Below are 20,671 nucleotides of genomic sequence, written 5' to 3' on the forward strand. Positions count from 1 at the left end.
TAAAAAAAAGATGAATTAAAAAAGTCATGTAGTACAGTCTATTGAGGAAAAACAACAAGCTAAAATACTTATTTAGCATAATTCTATGAAATTATTTATTCATTTATTTATATATGTTTTATGGAGAAAATCATATGCACGTGATTATAACATATACTTTGTCTCTGTAATGTCTTCCCTTGGAGAGATATGTGGGAAGTATTTAGGTTGTTAATGTTGTTCATGTAATAATTATTTTGTGTAAAATATCTTTAACTATTTGGCAACCACGTGAAGAGGCTATTCCAGGCTGTGCAAGTAAATCACCTGTATATACAGGTGTACCTGCAGGTACATCAGAGACTGCAATAAACTGAGGAGTAACCGGGCTTTGTCTCTCTTTGTGTCAGGATCATGAGTAATATTTACTTCTTATTTTAGAGTTCAAGAATGTGTATAGATTTTCTGTTGTTGTTTTTTTTTTTTTTTTTTTTCTCTTTTCTCTGGCAGTTTTATGTATGTTATGTTTCTGGTAATATGTTCCACTGTCACAGGGTGAGTATAAATGCACACACACACACACACACACTTTCAGAATGAATAATCAGTATATATCAGGAAAATGCATAAAATTGTAAACAAGAGCTATAATAAGTCATTTGAATGTTATGGTTTGAGGTAGAAAATCAAGTACCTTGATTCACAAACCTTCTGTAGCCGAGGAATGCTTGTGAGGTCAGTTCTACCTCGATTTTCCCCTGTGAGCTCTATGAAAGCTTTTCAGTGAGCTTTTGCGTTGTTCTGAGTTGAAATGTTTCCTTGGTAGATCTACAAATAGTTCACATCCATCTTCTTGGAGTATTGAAATGCTTCTACCTTAAAGAAGTTGCATTTGCCATATAATTATTAAGTGAATTTAGTAATCAGGAGAGAGTTAATGATAAGTGAAGGTACTTCAGTTGTTGGCTTTAAATTATTTTTGGATTTTTTTTTGTAATTATAAAGGAAAGTACTCTGGGGATAATTTGCAACTTGATGTGTGTAGAAGTAAGAGATTTTGATAAGTTTAATATCTTATAAAACAAATCAAAATAGATTCTGGAATCTTCATTTATCGAATGTTCTAACATCATTCGGTTTTCTGTGCAATACCTTGTCACAATCTCAGCTTGAGTTTAAAAATTATTGAAGTAAATGAAAAAGGCATTTTGAAATGTTTAATATTGTCTTTGACTTAGCAGACTTTATAAAAAGATTCTGAAGTTCTCTGAAATAATACTAATTATTGTCAGCTCAGCTTACAAATAATCAGAATAGAAATGAAATTTCTATGAGAATAGCAATTTAATAGAAATGACTGTATTCAAATTAATGTTATTGTGCATTAAACATATGGATGATTTAATTTTTTTGGTTATGAAGATAATAAGTAATAGTAGATTATCCTTAGAATTCCATCATGTGCTTTGAATAGTGGTTTTCTAATGCCATGTGGCTAGACTGTGACCATGTCTACTCACAACTTGGAGGGCTAGCCATAGACATTGTCAAAGATTATTCATTTTAGTGCTATTTCCTGTAGGTTTTACACCCTGGTAGCCAAGTAAGGGTACACTTTACAACCTGTAAGCTATCAGCAGCTATCGTATTAGGAACCTATTTTTTCCCAAATGAAAGTGAAGTTGTTCCAAGGTTATCTTCAGCTTCATGTGAACAGATCTCAATTATTTTTTTTTTTCCAACATAAAAAGCAATCTCTTCATTTCAGTCCCAATGAAAAATAACCCTACAGAGAATAATGTAAAATTTTATATGAGAAGGCTCATAATATTCTCAGGATTCATAAAATAGAATTATCTAGGATAGGATAAAATGCTAGATTTCTTTCTTCTTATTTTTGAAAATATAAATAAGATACAATATGGCAACAGGAATGGGAGTGAATGCTTTTCGAGCATTGTATTTGCTGAGGAAAGGAAGTAACATTCCCTTGTGTAATACCTGGAGACTCACATGTCCTGCTGAGTAGCACGTGGTAAATCTGTGCTAGTAGTGAAAGGCCATGACTGGAAGGACAGGAGGGTGACAACTTCCTCCTAGGCAGGCAGCTCCCTGGAAAATTCCTTAGGCTAAGATTTTTCCAGAGGCTACCCTTGGACATAAAAATGCCCCTTACCTGTATTCCCTGTCAGGAAGGACATGCATTTTCTATTACAGAGTTATTAGCAACAGGCAGAGCAGACCCTAGTAGGAATTGTAAGAGAGGGAAAGAATCTGTCACTATCCAGCTGTGTCCCTTATCTGATGAGTCCCCCGTCCCTCAGAAACTCACTCCACATGAGCTTTTTCCATTTTATTTCCCTCCTATTCCTCCTTGGTCAAAGCATGTCTAAGGCCACCTGCCTCTTTGTGAAGGATATGATATACAAATTCATTTTTGGAATTATTTAAATAAAAGGTATCTCTGAGTTCAAGGCTGAGACAATCTTGAGAGAGATTTCTTTGAGTGGGGGTCTCCCCTGGACTGTCCAACACATACTTGTAACTCTGGAAGTCTACTTACCAGCTGCTTACATGTTTTTGAGCATCTTCTAATTATAGCTTCCCTTCCTACACCAGTTCTTAGTTTTCTAGATCTAGAAAACCGCTATTCTACAGGCCACAAAAGACTAGAGCTATGGGGAAAAATGTTTCAAAGTCCAGAAGAGTTGACTAGACCCTGTGAAATCCAAGGCCAGTTCTAAAGAACAATCAGCAGAAAAGAGAGGACTTTTCAGCAAGCCACTGAAGGAGAATTTGGCCATCAGAGTTAGGGGAGAAAAAAATTTGTAGAATATTAACATTTTCAAGGTACCAGGGAGCTTAAAGGGCCTCAAGTCCAATATTGTTACTTTGTAGAGTTAGCAAACAGATCCTATGAAGGCAAGAAAATTACCCTTGCTTTCTCAGAAGCAGTTGCCAGAACCCAGGTCTCCACTCTTGCTGCCCAGAGCCTATAATTTAATAGAGGAATTTGGCACATTACATTCTGGAGGCATTTACTTTCCTATTTCAAAAGGGGATATCAGGGTTATGAATGCTTTCAATATTGACACCTTTTAGAAAGGTGTCTATAGTTATGGCCCAGAAAGAATTGTCCGGTATTCAGTCATGTTATTATGAGAATGATCCACCCAGGCTTGGAATTTTTCTGGACTCCATTAAAGTTACATTGGTTTTTAAGACATTTACTTGACTTTCACCACAGCCCAGAGGCATCAGCATGAAAATCCAGACACACATGCATTGAATGTATCATGTTTCTTACGATTCAGACAGTTTTTTAGAAATTATACGTATTCTACTGAGCTAAGAAAAGAAGAAAAATATCTAGGCAAGAAGGTGCCTTAGTGTCTGTGCTTCTAAATTGCAGCCGGAGGGCAGCAGTACTGTGTACCCTGACCTGTTATACTGGTTTGGTGTGCATGTTTACCTTCTGTCGTGGAAAAAGTATCTCTGCATTCATCATCGTAAACCATGCCTGTGAGTGCCTTGAAATCTTTCTAAAACCCCAAAGAGGACTAACCAGTTTAGGACTGCTCCTTCCCAGTCTATAGAACTTTCACAGCATTTTTAAGCAGGAAAAGTGTAAGAAGCTGTTGTTTAACCTGTGTTCCAGAAGGAAGGCTTTCACTAGCTCTAATTGATAGGTTGGAACACTTGAAGACCTGAGACATTTTGGAGTTGAAATTTACATATTAAGGCAACAGGGCGTTTTGGAGTTGGAACTTCCAGAAGCTCTGCTGAAGAGACCTTATTTTCTAAGGATAAATTTGAGCACATTTGGAGCAAGTAAAATTGCAGAAAATGTCAAGGCATGAAATCCCAGGTGAGTCTGACCTAAATGGGTTAGGCAAGGGTGCCTGGGAAGATGGCTGGGGGATTTTTCCCAGAGAGAGAATCCCTGGAGGAGGCAATGAGATTAGAAGATGAACTTTGAAATAATGTGTAAGAAACAGTTAATGAAAGCAGCATAACTGAGCTGAGGAGCACTTTTTTTCTTGTCTTTCTAAATGGATATAAGATCTTTGCTTTACTAGAAATAAAACAGCAAGCAATGTACTTGAATGGAACATTAGATAAAGGTGGTTAAAAACATGTACTCAGTTAAAACCTGCTGCTGGGGGAAAGGCCAATTCTCAAACACTTTGAAATTTAGAGTTTGTTCTGGACTTTTAAATGTTCTGAAAAGCACGGTTTAAGCTCCTTTGATTTAAATGATATTTTATGGCACTGCAATTATTAAAGCGAAACATTTTAAGTTTCAATTAAAGTCACTATAAAATCTTCTTGAAAAGCAGGTGACACATACCTACAGGATGACTTGATTATTTAAACATTATTATTAATAACACAATGAAAATTTTTCCATATATTTAAAAGGTTGGATCTGTCTTTACATCTGTTCCTTTTCTTAAAGAAATAAAACAAAGGGTGCAAGTAATGATCTGATGATTGTACATGTATAAACACCTTATAATTATTACATCGTATGCCTATTCTCTAGCTTTGGAAAGAGTTTAAACGAATTTGGCTAATTGAGTAGGACAGTAAGCCAGCCTTTTTTTGTATCACAGTTTTTGGGGAGAGGATTAACCAAGCACATACTTGACTTATTATTGCAAGGTTTTACATTTGATACATGAGAGAAGAAGAAAAAAATGGGTGACTGACAAGATTGCAAAGAAAACGTGATTAGGATGAAAGCCCTTAAAGGGGTATTGAGCTTCAGTTCGATCCCTCCAGCTTCTAATCTCTCTTCAGGAAAAGTATGTGCAAATAGTTTGATTTGCCAGGGCTATTTTGTTGCTTTATTGATAGATGTTTAACCATCTCCATAGTTGAACACTTGAGAAGGTGCATTCAGAAATACCTGTATAGGGATGTCTGGCTGGCTTAGTTGGTACAGCATGTGACTCTTGATCTTGGGGTCATGAGTTCCAGCCCCACATTGGGCATAGAGCTCACTTTAAGATGCCTTTATAATTTATTGAAATACAATTCACCTGCCCTCTTTAAACCCCTGGTCACTGTAGTACAAGCTGTCTAGTGTGTACTTAAAAACAAAAAAACAAAAAACACAAAACAACAATAACAACAACAACGGAAATGTGACTTAGAGTATAGTACAAAATCCCATCTACTAAAAAATCCCAAAAGAGAAATATTTTGAAAAGTCAACTTCTGAACTTAATGCAATTCATGTAAATAAGCAAAAGATGTGCGTGTACACCTGTTAAACAACACAATCAACTTTGGTGTGTGACTTCAGACCTTGGTAAATGATTCATTTCTGAGAATTAAACTCTTGAAACCATCCCATCTCTGTGATTCTCTTGGCTTTTCAAAAGTAAGTTCTTTTGCAAACAAAGTGTGAGAAGCAGAGAGAGCTGCTTTCCTCTTTGTTTATGGACCTTTAATGCAATCACAGACAAGTCCTATCTTCCTTTACACTACTGATTAATCTTGAAAAAAATCTTCATCACATCAATATTTTGTTGGTGGCCAATTTCAGAGATGGGAAAAAATATTTTGCCACAAAAGGGGCAAAGTTGCTTCCACTCTTGCCAATTTTTGTTATTGTTATAATCACAGACCGCTATCTAAGAATTTATAGGGAAACCTAGGAATTTATAGTGAGTTTCATAGAGAAGATATGATGTAAACTGGCTCTGGCAGGTTTGGTAAAGTAGAATAAATGGTCAGAAGGAAGAAGGTCTTCCCTGGCAAAATAAACAAAGACAAGGCATAGAAATTATATCTATCCATTTATTTACATGCTTGATTCTCCTCTTATTGGAAACAAAAGAATTTTCAAAACATTAATATTTTGAAATAGGCTACAAATAAGTAAGCATAACTAACCTTATGAAAAAAATAAGGTTAAAATAACAATTGAAATTTTGTATACCAAATATGTGGCAGAACATTCTATACAGCTACCAAACAGGTCACAAATTTGTTTTCAAGCTTCCTAGCAGACTAAAGAAAGTAAGAAATTGGTTTTAAGATTTATGGTGTTCAAATGATATAAACACGTATCACTTATTCAAGGGATGCGTTGAGATGGTGGCAGACATCAGAGTAATTTCTATAGGTGTCAGGGGGCAGGCCTAGCTAGAAGAGAGGGGTTTTATTAGGCAATACTGAGAAATAAAGTTAAGAGTTATAAAGACAGGGGCACCTGGGTGGCTCAGTTGGTTCAGCATCTGACTCTTGATCTCAGCTCAGGTCATGATCTCATGGTTTGTGATCTCTGTCTCTCTCAAGATAAATAGATAAACCTAAAAAAAAAAAAATAAAACATTATTATTTTCTTTTTGTTCATCCAAATTCCTATTTATTCATATCAAAATTAGAAACTTAAGGCAATATCATTACCTCAGTGCACTTGAAATTTATAAAATCTTTAAAGAGGGTTTATAATGCTACATAAATATTATTAACACCAGTGTGCTCTCCTCTATTCTTAATCTGTGTTTGTACACCACCTACTCCCCACTCCCCAACCAGATCTGCCACAGATTTGAACGTACTGATTCCTTTAGTTAACCAAAGTAAACATAAAATACCTATATAAAATCCAGTAAAAACTGCAGGGGAGACACTTAAGTAATACCATATACTTATATATATATATGTATATATACTTATATATATTATGCATATAAGCATAATAATGCTATGCTTATATGCAAGCAGGGGAGGGGCAGAGAGAGGGAGAGAAAGAATCCCAGAGCACAGAGCCAGGGACAGGGTATGAATCCAGGAAACCATGAGATCCTGACCTGAGCTGAAACCAAGAGTCTGTCACTCAATCGACAGAGCCACCCAAGCGTCCCAATAATGTTTTTATTCTTAGGGCTGTGTTCTCATCAGTTGTAGGTTCATATTTTATATTCTTTTCAGTTTACCATTTGCTTTCTGTGGATTTCTTTTAGGCATTATTTTTTTTTCTTGATTAGCAAATATAATATTGTTTATATTTCTAGGAATTTGTAATTACTAAATTATTTTTATCAAAATAGTCTTATGTGACTTGATAACATAACCCACAATAAGATTGGTATTTAGTTAATAAAATGTTCTGGAAAAGTAGTCTTCACATGAAATTTGCATTTACTTATGTTGATTAGATGGTAAATAATTTGTCTTTATAATCACATAAATATAAAGGGGGAAAGAACTAGAATTTATTGGGTGCAAAATCAAGGCAGAGATTTACTAAGCAGATTATTTGAATCTCACAACAGTTTTGGACTTTTCTTTCTCCAACAAACACACCAAACTGAGACCTCTAAGACTCTGTGTATTGGTAGTTTAGGCTAAACTTCCTATGTTTGTTTCTTCCTGTCATTCAGTTATCAGATCAAATGTCATCTCAGTGGTATCTTCTCTATTCTCTCAAACTAGAACAGCCATTCTATCTTAATGCCTGATTTTAATTATTTTCATAGCTCATTGTGAGCCATTTTCTTTTTTCTTTCTTTCTTTCTTTCTTTCTTTCTTTCTTTCTTTCTTTCTTTCTTTCTTTTGTGTGTGTGTGTGTGTGTGTATTTTTGTATTGCCTATTTCTTGGCAATATTATGTTTTGTCTCTGAGATGAAAGATCATGGCTGACTTGTTTATTTCTGTATTTCTAGTGCCTGGAGCGACAGCTAACATATAATACTGTATTTCAATAAGTATACATTTAATATGCTCAGAAAAAAGAAGATAAAATTCATACTGTTACTTCTGTGTATCTATCTATGCAATTTACATTTATTCTAACATGAAAATTAGTTGAGCATAAAGTAGCAGTCACTTAACATGGTAAATGCAAAATGAAATAAATCAAGACTTAACTAAAAAAAAGGCAAATAAAAAAGTCTTAAGATGGACAGAGACATGTTTCTAGAAGAAGAATAATTAGCATAGAGTCTATTCTAGGAGATTGGGAGCAGTGTGTTGTCATTCAGTACTAAAGCACTGGTTCCTTCTCATTTCCTCTAGTTCTGTAACTTGGGTTGGAGTTACCTAGGTGAGCTCTTGAAGAATTTCAGTATGAAATATTGGTTGTGGTGGTAGGGGAAAACATGTATTGAGTGTATACTGTGTGCCAGAGGCTGTTGTGAGTGTCTGCATATTTAAGATTTACAACCACCCAATGAGAATTATATGCTCAAATGTAAATAATCGTATGACTATATCTTTGTTACAGAAAGAAAGCTGCCTTCTTGCTCAATTTCAAATTCATCTTCATCATTGTCCCTCATCACACAGTAATGGAAAACTGAGTTCATGTCATAATGGTGGGATTTGACAAAAATAAAATGCATTGGAGTGATACTTGAGGTAAAATTGGTGTTAGCTTTATTGAGTGCACAAGAAGGAAGAGCTTGTGGAAAACTAAATTTCTGGCTTAGGTGGCAGAGAGGATCATCCTGTTAGCTGATGTAGGGAATATAGGACAGGGAACAGTTTAGGAAGAGAAATAGGAGATTGTTTTAAAGAAAATGGCTTTAGGGGCTCCTGGATGACTTAGTCAGTTAAGCATCCAACTTCAGCTCAGGTCATGATCTCATTGTTGGCTCAAGCCCTGCCTAGGGCTCTGTGCTGACAGCTCAGAGCCTGGAGTCTGCTTCAGATTCTGTGTCTCCCTCTCTCTCTGCCCCTCCCCTGCTCATGCTCTGTCTCTCTCTGTCTCTCAAAAATGAATAAATGTTTAAAAATTTAAAAAAAAAAGAAAATGGCTTTAAGCTACAAGTGTTATATATTGATGAAAGTGTTCAGGACCTAAGATGCAAAAATGGCAGTAGACCTTGGGAGAGAAAACTAGGATGGAATTAAAGAGTTGGAAATTACTAAAACTTAAGTCATAGATGCCACTGTAAGTAGGTGAGATTATACAAAAAAAATGGATGTTAAAGTAAGAAGGAAAGATGGTGATAAAAAACAGTAACCTCTGAAATCTCAGCAGAAATGAAAGAAACAGAGATGGAGTCATGGGACAAAAAGAAGATACAGATGACAGTGTTTTCAGGGAAGTGCATTGTGGGGAGTACCCTGTAAAATAGTGAAAAATATCAAACATCAGAATAGTCACAGGGTGATTCAAATTCAGAATTAAGGTGGGGTATGAGGAAGAAACAATTGGAGAATTATCAAGCATGAGGTAAAAAGAAAAGGCGAAGTCACAAAGTCAGCCTGTAGGAGCTGGAAGGAGATTGTGCTGTGGGAAAGGGGCTTGATTGAGCTGGGGCGTGGGAGAAGAGTGGGGAAGAGTGAACGAAGGATGTAGTTCCATTGCAACAGTTCTATGAGTAGATATCATTTTCACTTTTCACAAATGAGGAAGCAGTGTCGGGGGAGAAGCTGAAGGGGCTAAAATAAGGGTATGTCTGATGAAGATGAGGACTTGGTCTTTTTAGAGTAACTTTAAAGAGCAGAGGGCAACTTTCTACACAGAAGACTAAGAAGACAGATCTGTTGAGTTATAGAGTGGAGTGGGTGACGGAGCTTATGCCAAATGGGCTGCATCTTTGCAATAAAGGATGAATTCATCCAGCAGTTAGGGTGGGGCTGGGTGTGGGGTATTGATTCCATGAAAGAAAAATAAAAAGTCTGGCTAGAGAGGCTGGGAGATAGTGTCAGTGAATATGGGAATGCAACAGGGAAAAAAAAAATGCTGGCTGATTATTAAGCCAGTTTTCATAGAGAACTGAGTGTGTGTTATTGGCTTGTCTGCAGAATTAGAGATTGTTATTCTGGAAGATTTACACTTTAAAACATGTAGCACCACCCAGTAAGCCTACTCCAGCTATTGTTTTCAGATTGCATGCCCCTGGACTATAGCAGAACTAGAAGAAGGAGTATATTTTATTACAAAATCATCCAGCTTTTTAAAAACAACGGAATACCCAGGCTTCACTGCCAATAAGCTTTTATAGTGGTATCTTCTCATCTATGTAACACTTGGAAACTGCCTATATGTAACACTGGCCTTACAGCATGAAATGTAGCAGACCTTTGAGACGATAGGGATTATAGGGACACACTTCCATTTGACTCTGTTTGAAGAAAGCAAAATAAGGTTGGGTCAGTTTTTATCCACTCAAAATTTTTAAAATGCTTACAAATAGAGTTTGTATAATTATGTTATTAACATTGATAATAATGAAAAGGGCAAGTAATACACTTGGACATTTAGTAAATACCAACGAGAGACTAAGCTATGATTTAAATCTAGGATATATCTGACTTCATTGTTTCTTAATCACCACATTCCCAGGTGTACCATTTTAAAATAGCCACCTTTGGGGCACCTGGGTGGCTCAGTTGGTTAAACATCCCACTTCGGCTCAGGTCATGATCTCGCTGTTTGTGAGTTTGACCCCCGCATCAGGCTCTGGTTCACAGCCTGGAGCCTGCTTCGGATTCTGTGTCTCCTCCTCTCTCTGCCCCTCCCCTGCTCATGCTCTGTCTCTCTCTGTCTCTCAATAATAAATAAACGTTAAAAAAAAATTTAAAGAGCTACCTTTAAAAACAAAACAAAAACACAGGACTGCCCAAGGAATGTTTAATTGTTGCCATTTATATCCATATACAAAAATTAGTGACTCTTAATTTCTATTACTGGAAAAAAATATTTTATTCCCAGTCCATTCTATAACTGATATATCTGTTTTTCTATAGGTACTATATTCTGCACAAACTCACTTAACCTCATGTATACAAATAGTGTTTTTCTTTGGGTACATCCTGATTCTTCTTGTCCTACCTACCCACACATCCTTATGATATTTCCATCATACCTGCATTCCTGGCACTTTTATTGAAGGTGATAAAGCTCTGAAGAAGTAGTTTGAAGTAAATGGATTCTACTAAATTCAAGAATGTTTTGACCATTAACCTTCAGTTTGAAGCTTTAGGTGACCACAGACTGGTGTAAAGGAATATAGATTTACTTCTACAAAATACACCTTAAAGAGGTTTTTAAACAATTGATGCTTTGCTGATGCAATGGATATTTCCTCTTCAGTGTTTTTAACTTAACAAATTACATGTAAAAGCCATAAACTCCTTTATATTATCCATAAACATAATAAAAAATGTTACACCACATAACTTTGACTCAGTCAATAATTCTAGGCTTAGCCTTAGGGTTTAAAGAGAAAATTATTCCTGTTACACATTTTAATTATGCCATAAACTTTGGGAAATAGCTATTGATCTTCAGCATCTGACATCAGAAAGTTGTTTCTTTCTTGTTGTGTTGCCAGTGAAAGTATGACATACAGACTAAAAGTGAAGAATTCCAGAAGAATCAAAGGTAATACATTCACAATAAAGGATGTTTTTAGTTGCATTTGGGTCACTTAAATGTTAAGAGATGTAAAGATCTCTGAACAACTTTCTGCTGGAAACTGGAAGCACACATGTGAATTAAGAAATATATTACTTTGTTTTAAGGAAAAGTTATTCTCTAGTGGTACTCTTGATTATCTCTAATATTTTAATACAAAAATAGGAGGGCTTAATTAGGAACTTAAAAAAGTATGTTTAAGGTTTTCCAAACTTACATAGAGTGATGAATGTTGCAATTACCATTTTAGAAGTAATCATTTCATCCTTTTTTGTCCTTGAATCAGTAAAATAGGTAAAAAGTTCCATTCTGTTAAAATTAAACAGACATCTAACATTAATGATGATGATGATGATGATGACAGTTACTATATGTTGAACTTTTATTAGGGGATGGACATCTTTAAACACATTAACTAAATGGCCAGATTTAAGCTTCACATCCACCATGTGAGAATGGATCTCAGTTTCTCCATTTTACAGAAGGGTCAGAGAGATTATGAAAGTCTCCGGAGTATATAGGAACTAGGTGGTAGGGTTGGGATTCAAACCCAAGTCTGTAGGACTCATGTAATGATGGTTTTGGTTAGATATAGGCTTCTTAAGTTGTTATTTTCAGCAAGTTGGAAATTCTTTCAAGTTTAAAACATTTAATGTAAGTAGATTTGTATTTAAATTTAAACATACCAAATTTAGTATTAGGCATTTCTTCATTCAACAAATATTTACGGACATACGATTATATGCCTATCTGGCATATAATCTGGCAGTGTTAAGAGCTTTTGAAGCTAAATTCAATGAGTCGTGGACCACAGTATCTTATAGTCTTTTGTGTGTGTGTGTGTGTGTGTGTGTGTGTGTGTGTGTGTAAGTGTGTGTGTGTAACTGTCACCATCACTCTATCTATATCTCTATATCTATACAGATATATAGATAGAATCACACACAGAGTAGACTATATACTATATAGATATTGGTAATAGACTATATAGATATAGTATATCTATCTATCTATCTATCTATCTATCTATCTATCTATCTATTGCTTATGGAGCTTCAGAACTCTCTGATAACATTGTAGAATTACTCCCTCTTGAACTTTGGAATCTAATTAAAGGTATGGTCATTTGCTCAGATACTGTGATGCCTTGTGTGGTCAGTTTGGGGGCCTTGGTATCTTTATAACCCCAGCTATTAAGATACTATTTTAAGAACATCAGCAGGGAGTCTATATTGACTTTTCTTGCCACAGGGCACCCCCTACCTTCTCACAGTAGGAACTAATGAGTAGTAATCTTCAACCATTTCTTCCCTACCCTTTTCTTCCTAACCCACAGTGTAATTAAATCCCTTGGTAAAAGACTGTTAAGCATTCCATGTACATAATGCCCTTAATAGTGGCTCTGGATGCAATGGTTTGCACAAATCAATTTCATTTAGCTTTATTTAAAAAAACCTACAACTCAAAATATAATTTTTAAAATACAGAAGTCTATTTCTTTATTAAAAAAGTGCAATTTTCTCCAAAGTATGCTTTAATTTGGAGGCTGTTTTTTTAGCTTCCGCTAAAATTTTTGCACATATGGGGGTATAATCTTGTAGGGATATGTTATAGACAGTTAATTTTTAGACATGTCATGTGTAAGCAAAATTTTGAAACCCAAATTTATTTTTAAATTTTTATTTTTTTTTTTAGAAAGAGAGCAAGAGAGTGCAGGAGCAGGGGAGGGGGCAGACAGAGAGAAAGAGAGAGAGAGAGAGAGAATGAATCCCAAGCAGCTCCACCCTCAGTGTGGAACCGGACATGGGGCTCCATTCCACCACCCTGAGATCATGATCTGAGCAACATCAAGAATCGAATGCCCAGCGAACTGAGCCACCCAGGTGCCCCAGAAACCCAAATTTATTTTTTGTTTAATCTTAACATTGAAGAGAAACCAATGATAGGTGTAGATTGTCTCTTATCCGCATTATAACTTTCTCCAAGGGTATACGTTGAGAATTATGTGAAATAAAGTGCCTTAGTCAGTTTAGTGCCTTTGATCAAACATTAGTCATGAGATTTAGGCATTTTATAAAGTTCATGTTTGTAAAGGGAGGTATGGAAATGCTACTATATGCAAGGTACTAATCCTGGCAATATTATTTAAGTTACCTGATTTTATTCTCACAACAGTATCTAAAGCAATTATCAGTTTTTAAGTTACCATATGTACACAAGTCTTCATGCCTGAAACCAAATAAATGGAAGGAGGGAAGTTTAAGCAAAAAAGGTGATACTTGATTCCTCCTTAAATGAAGGATTCCACTGTCAAATAAATGGACAGATTACTTCAGGGATGAGAAACCATTTGTACAAAGCATTGTGGCATGACTACTGTCTTTGGAAAATTCCAGTTGTTCGTTCATAGTATGTTCCCAGTAAACATCAGCTACTGCAGTTCTGACTTTGTTTTTCTGAGCTGACATAAAACATGTTTCCGGTCCACTGATTACCAGTGAGTTTTAAGGCTAGCTAAATTTTAAACAGAGTGGATGGTTGGATGCTGTTTTTACTGCAGCTCAGAACATGTATGCCTGTATAGTCTAGGCTTTGTGCCCATTCACCAGATTGCACGGGAGCATATGTGCACATGTCAAAGATGTTAACCACAGTTTGGGTGAGCAGCTTTTATGGAAAACACCAGATTTCTTCACAAATTTGCTCTTATATGAGAACAGAGTATCATTGCCTCCTGACCAGTCTCCCCTACTGATACTGAATGTGCCACGTTAAAATACTTGCATAGTGGACAAGAAGGCAGCATGGGGATTTCCTGGCCATCTTTCCTGCCAAATTGACTGGTTGCATTGCAGCAGGTGCACAGCAAAGTAGTTAAGAAGGTGCAGGTTGACAGAACGTGTGTGCTATGACTGCAGGCATTGTATGTGAATGACACGTCATGGCAAGTGTTGGCCTCAAGAGATTAGGCCCAGGGTTCTGGGGTGTAAGGACAATCTATATGCATATAAAAGCATCACTGAGTTGGTGAGCACTCAAGAAAAAATAACTTGACTGGGAGTCTACATAAACGAAGTACATTGCAATTCAATATATTTTTTGCTACTTAAATATTTTACAAATGTCCTATTTATATGAGTAGAGGCCATAAACATCTGTCTTGGGAGATGTGATTTTTTGACTACTGAACAACTCACTCAGCTGCCAGGAGGACAGAGAGCCTGGTTTGTTAAAATTCATGATTGGGAACAAATCCAACATCATGCAATTCATTTTAAAAACACATTTAGCCCTTGGTATCAGTCTCTCCACTTCTAGGATGCCTGACATCTTATAGGTAACAACATAATAAACTTAATACAAGCTTCATTAATTGCTCACTACTTTTTAGAAATATTCAAAAAGTGCAAGTAAAAAAGTAGGTTTTAGATGATAAAATAATCATTCACTGTGTAAACACGCACAAACATTTGCATAGAGATTTTCACAGAGCTATGGATTTCTCAAAATCTTTCCATGACCACTAGTTGACAGACCCCAGGATTAAGGATTTATATTTAATATATGTAAATTAAGGATCTAATATATATATATTTACATATACATTTTTTAAGAGACAGGGAAATATATTTTATGAGGAATTCATAATCCAAACAGAATTAAGATGATTTCTAAAGTCTTTTCTGTATCAAAAATTGTGTAATTCACTTGATGTCCTAATACATTCATGTTAAGACTTATTAACCTTTCCCCCGAGAAACAAAAATACATACTATTTTCTAAAAAAGAATTCTGGGGGTGCCTGAGTGGCTCAGTTGGTTAAGTGTCCAACTCTTGATCTTGCATCTGGCTCTGTGGTGAGAGCACAGAAGCTGCTCGGGATTCTCTGTCTCCATCTTTCTCTGCCCTTCCCCTGCTCATGCATGCACTCTTCTTTCTCAAAATAAAGAAACTTTAAAAAAAATTCTGGGGGCGCCTGGGTGGCGCAGGCGGTTAAGCATCCGACTTCAGCCAGGTCACGATCTCGCGGTCCGTGAGTTCGAGCCCCGCATCAGGCTCTGGGCTGATGGCTCAGAGCCTGGAGCCTGTTTCCGATTCTGTGTCTCCCTCTCTCTCTGCCCCTCCCCCGTTCATGCTCTGTCTCTCTCTGTCCCAAAAATAAATAAACGTTGGAAAAAAAAATTAAAAAAAAAAAAAAAAAAAAAAATTCTGTGTCCCTTAATTGTGACTAAAATAAACTAAACTATGCAGTATAAAAATGCAATGCAAAGGATTTTCTGCACTTTTTGATCAGCATTTAAAAGCAATCTCAAAATAAAGTAACATTGCCAGTGTGGATTAAAGTAGAGTGTTATTTGCCTATTTTTTTTTTTTTTTTAATTTCAAATGGACCATTAAAACTGAATGTGAATGTGCTATCTATAGAGATAAATGCTTAGGAGAGATAAAAATACTTTTAAGGTGCTCATATTAATACTTTAATTTTTTAAGTTGTGGTTACTAATCCCCTTAAAAATGGATTAAAGTAAAATACTGTGATTTTTTGGAAAAAATAAAATGTATTTTTTGAGACTTACATAAAAATCTAATATTTCAACCAGATTTATTTCCATCATATATGTTGTAATATATAACATATATTTATTTTAGTATAATCACATATCAATAGCACACATAATCTTGGACATCAGCAGAATGATACGTTTTACACAAAAATATAAGAATCTCACCTCTTTATCATGGTATGTGCAAAAGTAGGGAAGGATACTGAATAGGGTTTTTGTGCTTATTCTAAGACACCATCAGAGGGGCGCCTGGATGGTTAAAAGTCCGACTTTGGCTCAGGTCATGATCTCGGAGTTTGTGAGTTTGAGCCCCACGTCGGGCTCTGTGCTGACAGCTCAGAGCCTGGAGCCTGCTTTGGATTCTGTCTCTCCCTCTCTCTGCCCCTCCCCTGCTCATGCTCTGTCTCTCTCTGTCTCAATAATAAACATTAAAAAATTAAAAAAAAAAAAGACTCCATCAGAATAAAACAATGAGAGAGACAAGACCCATGAAACCAGTTGTGGAGTAGTTGAAGTTCTTGTTTTTGTTTTTACTCTTCAACTTATTGCTACATTTCCTTTTATGGTTTATCATCCTTTAGCCTATTTCCTTTCTGTCCCTTCCATCATATAACCTTCTTATGTAACTTTAGCATAAAATGATCGAATAAAATTCTTCACAATCAATTGATATATTTTTAATGGTGGAATTTCAAGCATAAGTGGGTAATAGGTATTTGTGTGATTATATCTGTTCTGTATTCTTCAAAAATATCACATAGATGACATCTGTTGAGATTTTAAAGTCTTATTCTACCCACTTCCTCAATTTTCCCTCATTTACTGGGTCAGGAATTGGCTGGAAATCATTATAGCTAAATAAGTTCTATTGACTATGTTAATTATTTTTATCTTCTTCTGTTCTATTGTATTTTAGCCATGTTTTGTAGGATGGCCTGAAGGGAGGTATTTTCGACTGGCGTCTTAGTTGTGTGTTGTCTTAGCTCAGGCTGCTATAAAGGAATGCCATAGGCCGAGTGTCTTAAATCCCAGAAGGCTGTTTTTCACAGTTCTGGAGACTAGGAAATCCAAAATCAAGGCACCTGCAGGTTCCTTTCCTGGTGAGAACCCTCTTCCTGGCTTCCAGATGGCTGCCTTCTCTTATGTCTTCCCATGGCAGAAAGGGAGAGATCAATCTTGTCTCTCTTCCTCTTCCTGTAGGGACACTGATCCAATCAAGGGGCCCTACCCTTATGACCTCAGCTAAACCTAATTACTTCTCAAAAGTCCCACCCCCAAATGCCATCATACTAGAGGTTTGGGCTTTGGCATATGAATTTTGGGAAGACACAAACATTCAGTCCATAACTTGTGCCATTCCAACAAGTGACTTAGACTCTTGAGTTCTCTTTTCATATATTTTGCATCTATGCAAACATTCCTTTCCCTTCTTTCTCCATCAAATTTTCTATCTTGGCAATTCAGTACAACAGTTAGCAAACTTATGAAGTTTATCAGTGTGTTCTTAGAGGTAAATTAAATCGCTCTCCAGTTATCTGAAATTGAGGCCTCCTTTTGTGAATCAGCATATTGAGTAAATAGAGGTTTCCTCAGTCTGTGCTCAGTTCTCAATTCTACCAATATTTGGCATCTGGAAACAGCCCCCACACACCACCCCCAAAACAAACAAACAAAAAATACCAAACCCAACAGCAAAATAAAAACATCATTTTGAACACAACTGTTTACTTCCTTGACTTTTTATTGCCTTTCAGTTTTGGTTTTGGGGACTAATTTTATTATAAATACATTTTCCTTAGGTTAAAGAGCCATAACTTTTAGTTTCTATAGCTATCTTAAATGTTTGAAGATATGTAATGTCGAATGTAAATTAGAATCGTTAAGTAGAATTGCAAAGAGGAAGTACAAAAAACCAATAAATAGTATAGCTACAAGACAAGAGGTTTGCTTGAATGTAAGGAAGGATTTTTGTATAGTTTAAAGATGATATGATTTTTTTCCTCCTAAGAGAAGCAGGAATTTACTATCAGAAGAAAGTGAATTCCTTACAAACAGATATAGCCCAGCATTAAGTTGATCTGCTTCTAATTAGGAATGATATAGAGGATACTCCTGGAGTTTTGTATGATGATTTTAGGCTGCTTCTAAAACCAACAGTGTTCTATTGAAATGTTAGTTCTTATGTATGAATTTGACAGGAAATCATCTTTAGGAGGAATACAAAGTGGAACCCTCAAATTTGGTTACTTAGCATTTGATTTTGAAATGATTTTGCAATTAACTCTGAATATATGGTAGAGTGATAAATATGTAGGCACAATCTAATAAGATCTTCAAGAATAAAATTTATGATACTTTGAGAAAAATCAGTGTTTAAATGATTAAACATAATGCTTAAACTGAGCATGTAGTCAATTATTGGTTGGTAGATTGAGGAATACCTGGATGAAAGATTTTTATGTATTAATGAGCATTTTTTCCAAGTAAATATTTATATTATTATTATTTGAATCTTAATGGGATTGGGCCAAACTGTTGAATTATTGTTCCATAGGAAAATTTATGACCTAGCCAGCAAAAACTTCATAAAATTGCATGAAAGAACATGTTCCTGTGAGAAATCTAAAACATTGCCCAAACCTTCATATTTTGGATTAAGTGTTTTAAAGTACCTTAATTTATCGGTCTTGCCTCCTGGGATTAGGTGTCTCATGTTACTGTATGTCTAGTGTCTGTGATGATTGTTTGATCCGTTGATGAGGACAAAATGACTCTAGCCTTTTTATCTCTGCCAGTAAGCTCGATATGTTCTTTTTTTTTTTTTTTTTTTTTTCTGTCCCAGTACACTACAGCAAGGAATGGTTCATTCTAGTTTTTCTTCCCCGTACCCCGGCTCTCCTATTATTCATTAAATAAGTCATATCTGATGTCTGATTCCTATCGTATTAGTATGCCTTAGAAGACACATAAGATGAAAAATGGCCAGTTAGATGAAAGAAGAGCCACGTGTTTCTTTGTTCTTCTTTATTAAAAGAATGCATAAACAAGAGAACTCAATGTGCAATGCCACACTTTTCTGCAGGCTATGAGCGTTTATGTAAAATTCTCTACTATGGTCTTCAATCTCAGTAAGCATGTTTAGTTAAAGTTATTTTATGTAACTGTGTATGAGACAGATTTTATAGTTTTTCCAGGACAGGATAAGCCAAATAGCATTGATTTTTGTTTTTAGTTTGTTTGAGCTTATAGCAGCATAAATGGCCTTCCAGTGCACAAGTAGAGATTTCCAAGGTATATTATTTTTTTAACTTTTAAAATTCTTTGATTTTTTACTTTCTTCTATTGAGAGAGAGTACGAATGGGGGAGAGAGGCAGAAAGAGAGAAAGAGAATCTTACATAGGTTCCACGCTCAGCACGGAGCCAGATGTGGGGCTTGATCCCACAACCCTTGGATCGTGATCTGAGCTGATCCAGAGTCTGATGCTTAACTGACTGTGTCACCCTTGCATCCCCAAGGAATTTTATATTTACTATGGCCTCCTGTACTTACTAATAAATGTACTAAATACATGTCCTTTTTAAAAAATGTTTATTTATTTTGAGAGACAGAGAGAGGCAGAGCATGAGATAGGTAGAGGCAGAGAGAGAGGGAGAAGATACAGAATTTGAGCTGTCAGCACAGAGTCCAGTGCGGGGCTCTAACCCACAAACTGTAAGATCATGACCTGAACTGAAGTCTGATGCTTAACTGGCTGAGCCACCCAGGTGCCCCACAAATTATATTATTTTCCATATGATTTTTAAATTTCTATGTATTAAGTTTTTATACATCTATCAATGTCTTCTATGTGAATATTTGCTTCAAAAGAATTTTAAACATCTATATTTTAAAATTCAAGTGAATAACAGATTGATTAATCATAATTTTCTTATCCTCACTTCTCATCCCACCAGCTACAGTTCCATTTTTCTTACTTCCTTATAGCAAAATTTCTTTAAATAAGTGTCCCTAATTGCTGCTTCCTATTTTTTTCATCCTATTTTATTTTAAGCCCATTTTTGTCAGGCACTTGCTTAGAACACTTAACCAAAACTATCCTTATCTGGGTCAGTAAATTATTTTCATCTCTAAGTTCATTAGTAAATTCTTAATCCTTATCCTATTTAATCTATGAGCAGCATTTAACAGTGTTGATCACTCTTTCCTCCTTTTTGGGCCCTAGGATATCACACTTTCTTGGTTTCCCCTTACTTTACTAGCCATTCCTTGGAAATCTCCTTTGCAGGCTTATCCACCTATACACACTCTCTTAAAGGTGGAGTTCCCAGGAGTCAGTCCTTGGTTTTCTTCTGTCTTTCCTTCCTCTTTAGTGATCTCATATCAGCTCTATGTTAACAGCTTTCAACTTGCCATTTCCACTTCTGACCATTTTTTTGAACCCTAGACTCATATGGCCAATTATGTACTCAGCATCTCTACCTGGATGTTTAACACACATCTCAAACTATGCTATACTTTTTTTCTTAAGTTTATTTCTTTATTTTGAGAGACAGAGTGTGAGTGGGGAAGGATAGAGAAAAAGGGAGAGAGGGAGAATCCCAAGCAGGTTCCACACACTCAGTGCCCAGAGCCCTACATGTTGCTTAAACTCACAAAATTGTGAGTTCATGACCTGAGCCGAAATCAAGAGACAGATGCTTAAACAACTGAGCCACCCAGACACGCTGAAACTATGTTAT

General features: G+C 35.8%; 1 protein-coding gene across 7 annotated transcripts in view; it reads left to right on the top strand.

Annotated features, from left to right (window-relative positions):
• Positions 1-20,671, top strand: part of NAALADL2 (N-acetylated alpha-linked acidic dipeptidase like 2) — a 1,363,282-nt gene that overhangs the window by 428,441 nt on the left and 914,170 nt on the right. The window contains exon 1 of one of the 7 annotated variants that reach the window (XM_086674745.1): positions 21-3,847. The exons of the other annotated variants lie outside the window; for them this stretch is intronic. Within the exon in view, the coding sequence (XP_086530871.1) occupies positions 3,826-3,847 (22 nt within the window). The 5' untranslated portion in view covers positions 21-3,825. Of the gene's footprint in view, positions 1-20; positions 3,848-20,671 lie in introns of those variants that run through there. 7 annotated transcript variants of the gene reach the window in all.

The sequence above is a fragment of the Puma concolor genome, chromosome C2 (genome assembly GCF_028749965.1).
Source record: "Puma concolor isolate L17-30 chromosome C2, mPumCon1.1.hap2, whole genome shotgun sequence".
Lineage (NCBI taxonomy): Eukaryota > Metazoa > Chordata > Mammalia > Carnivora > Felidae > Puma > Puma concolor.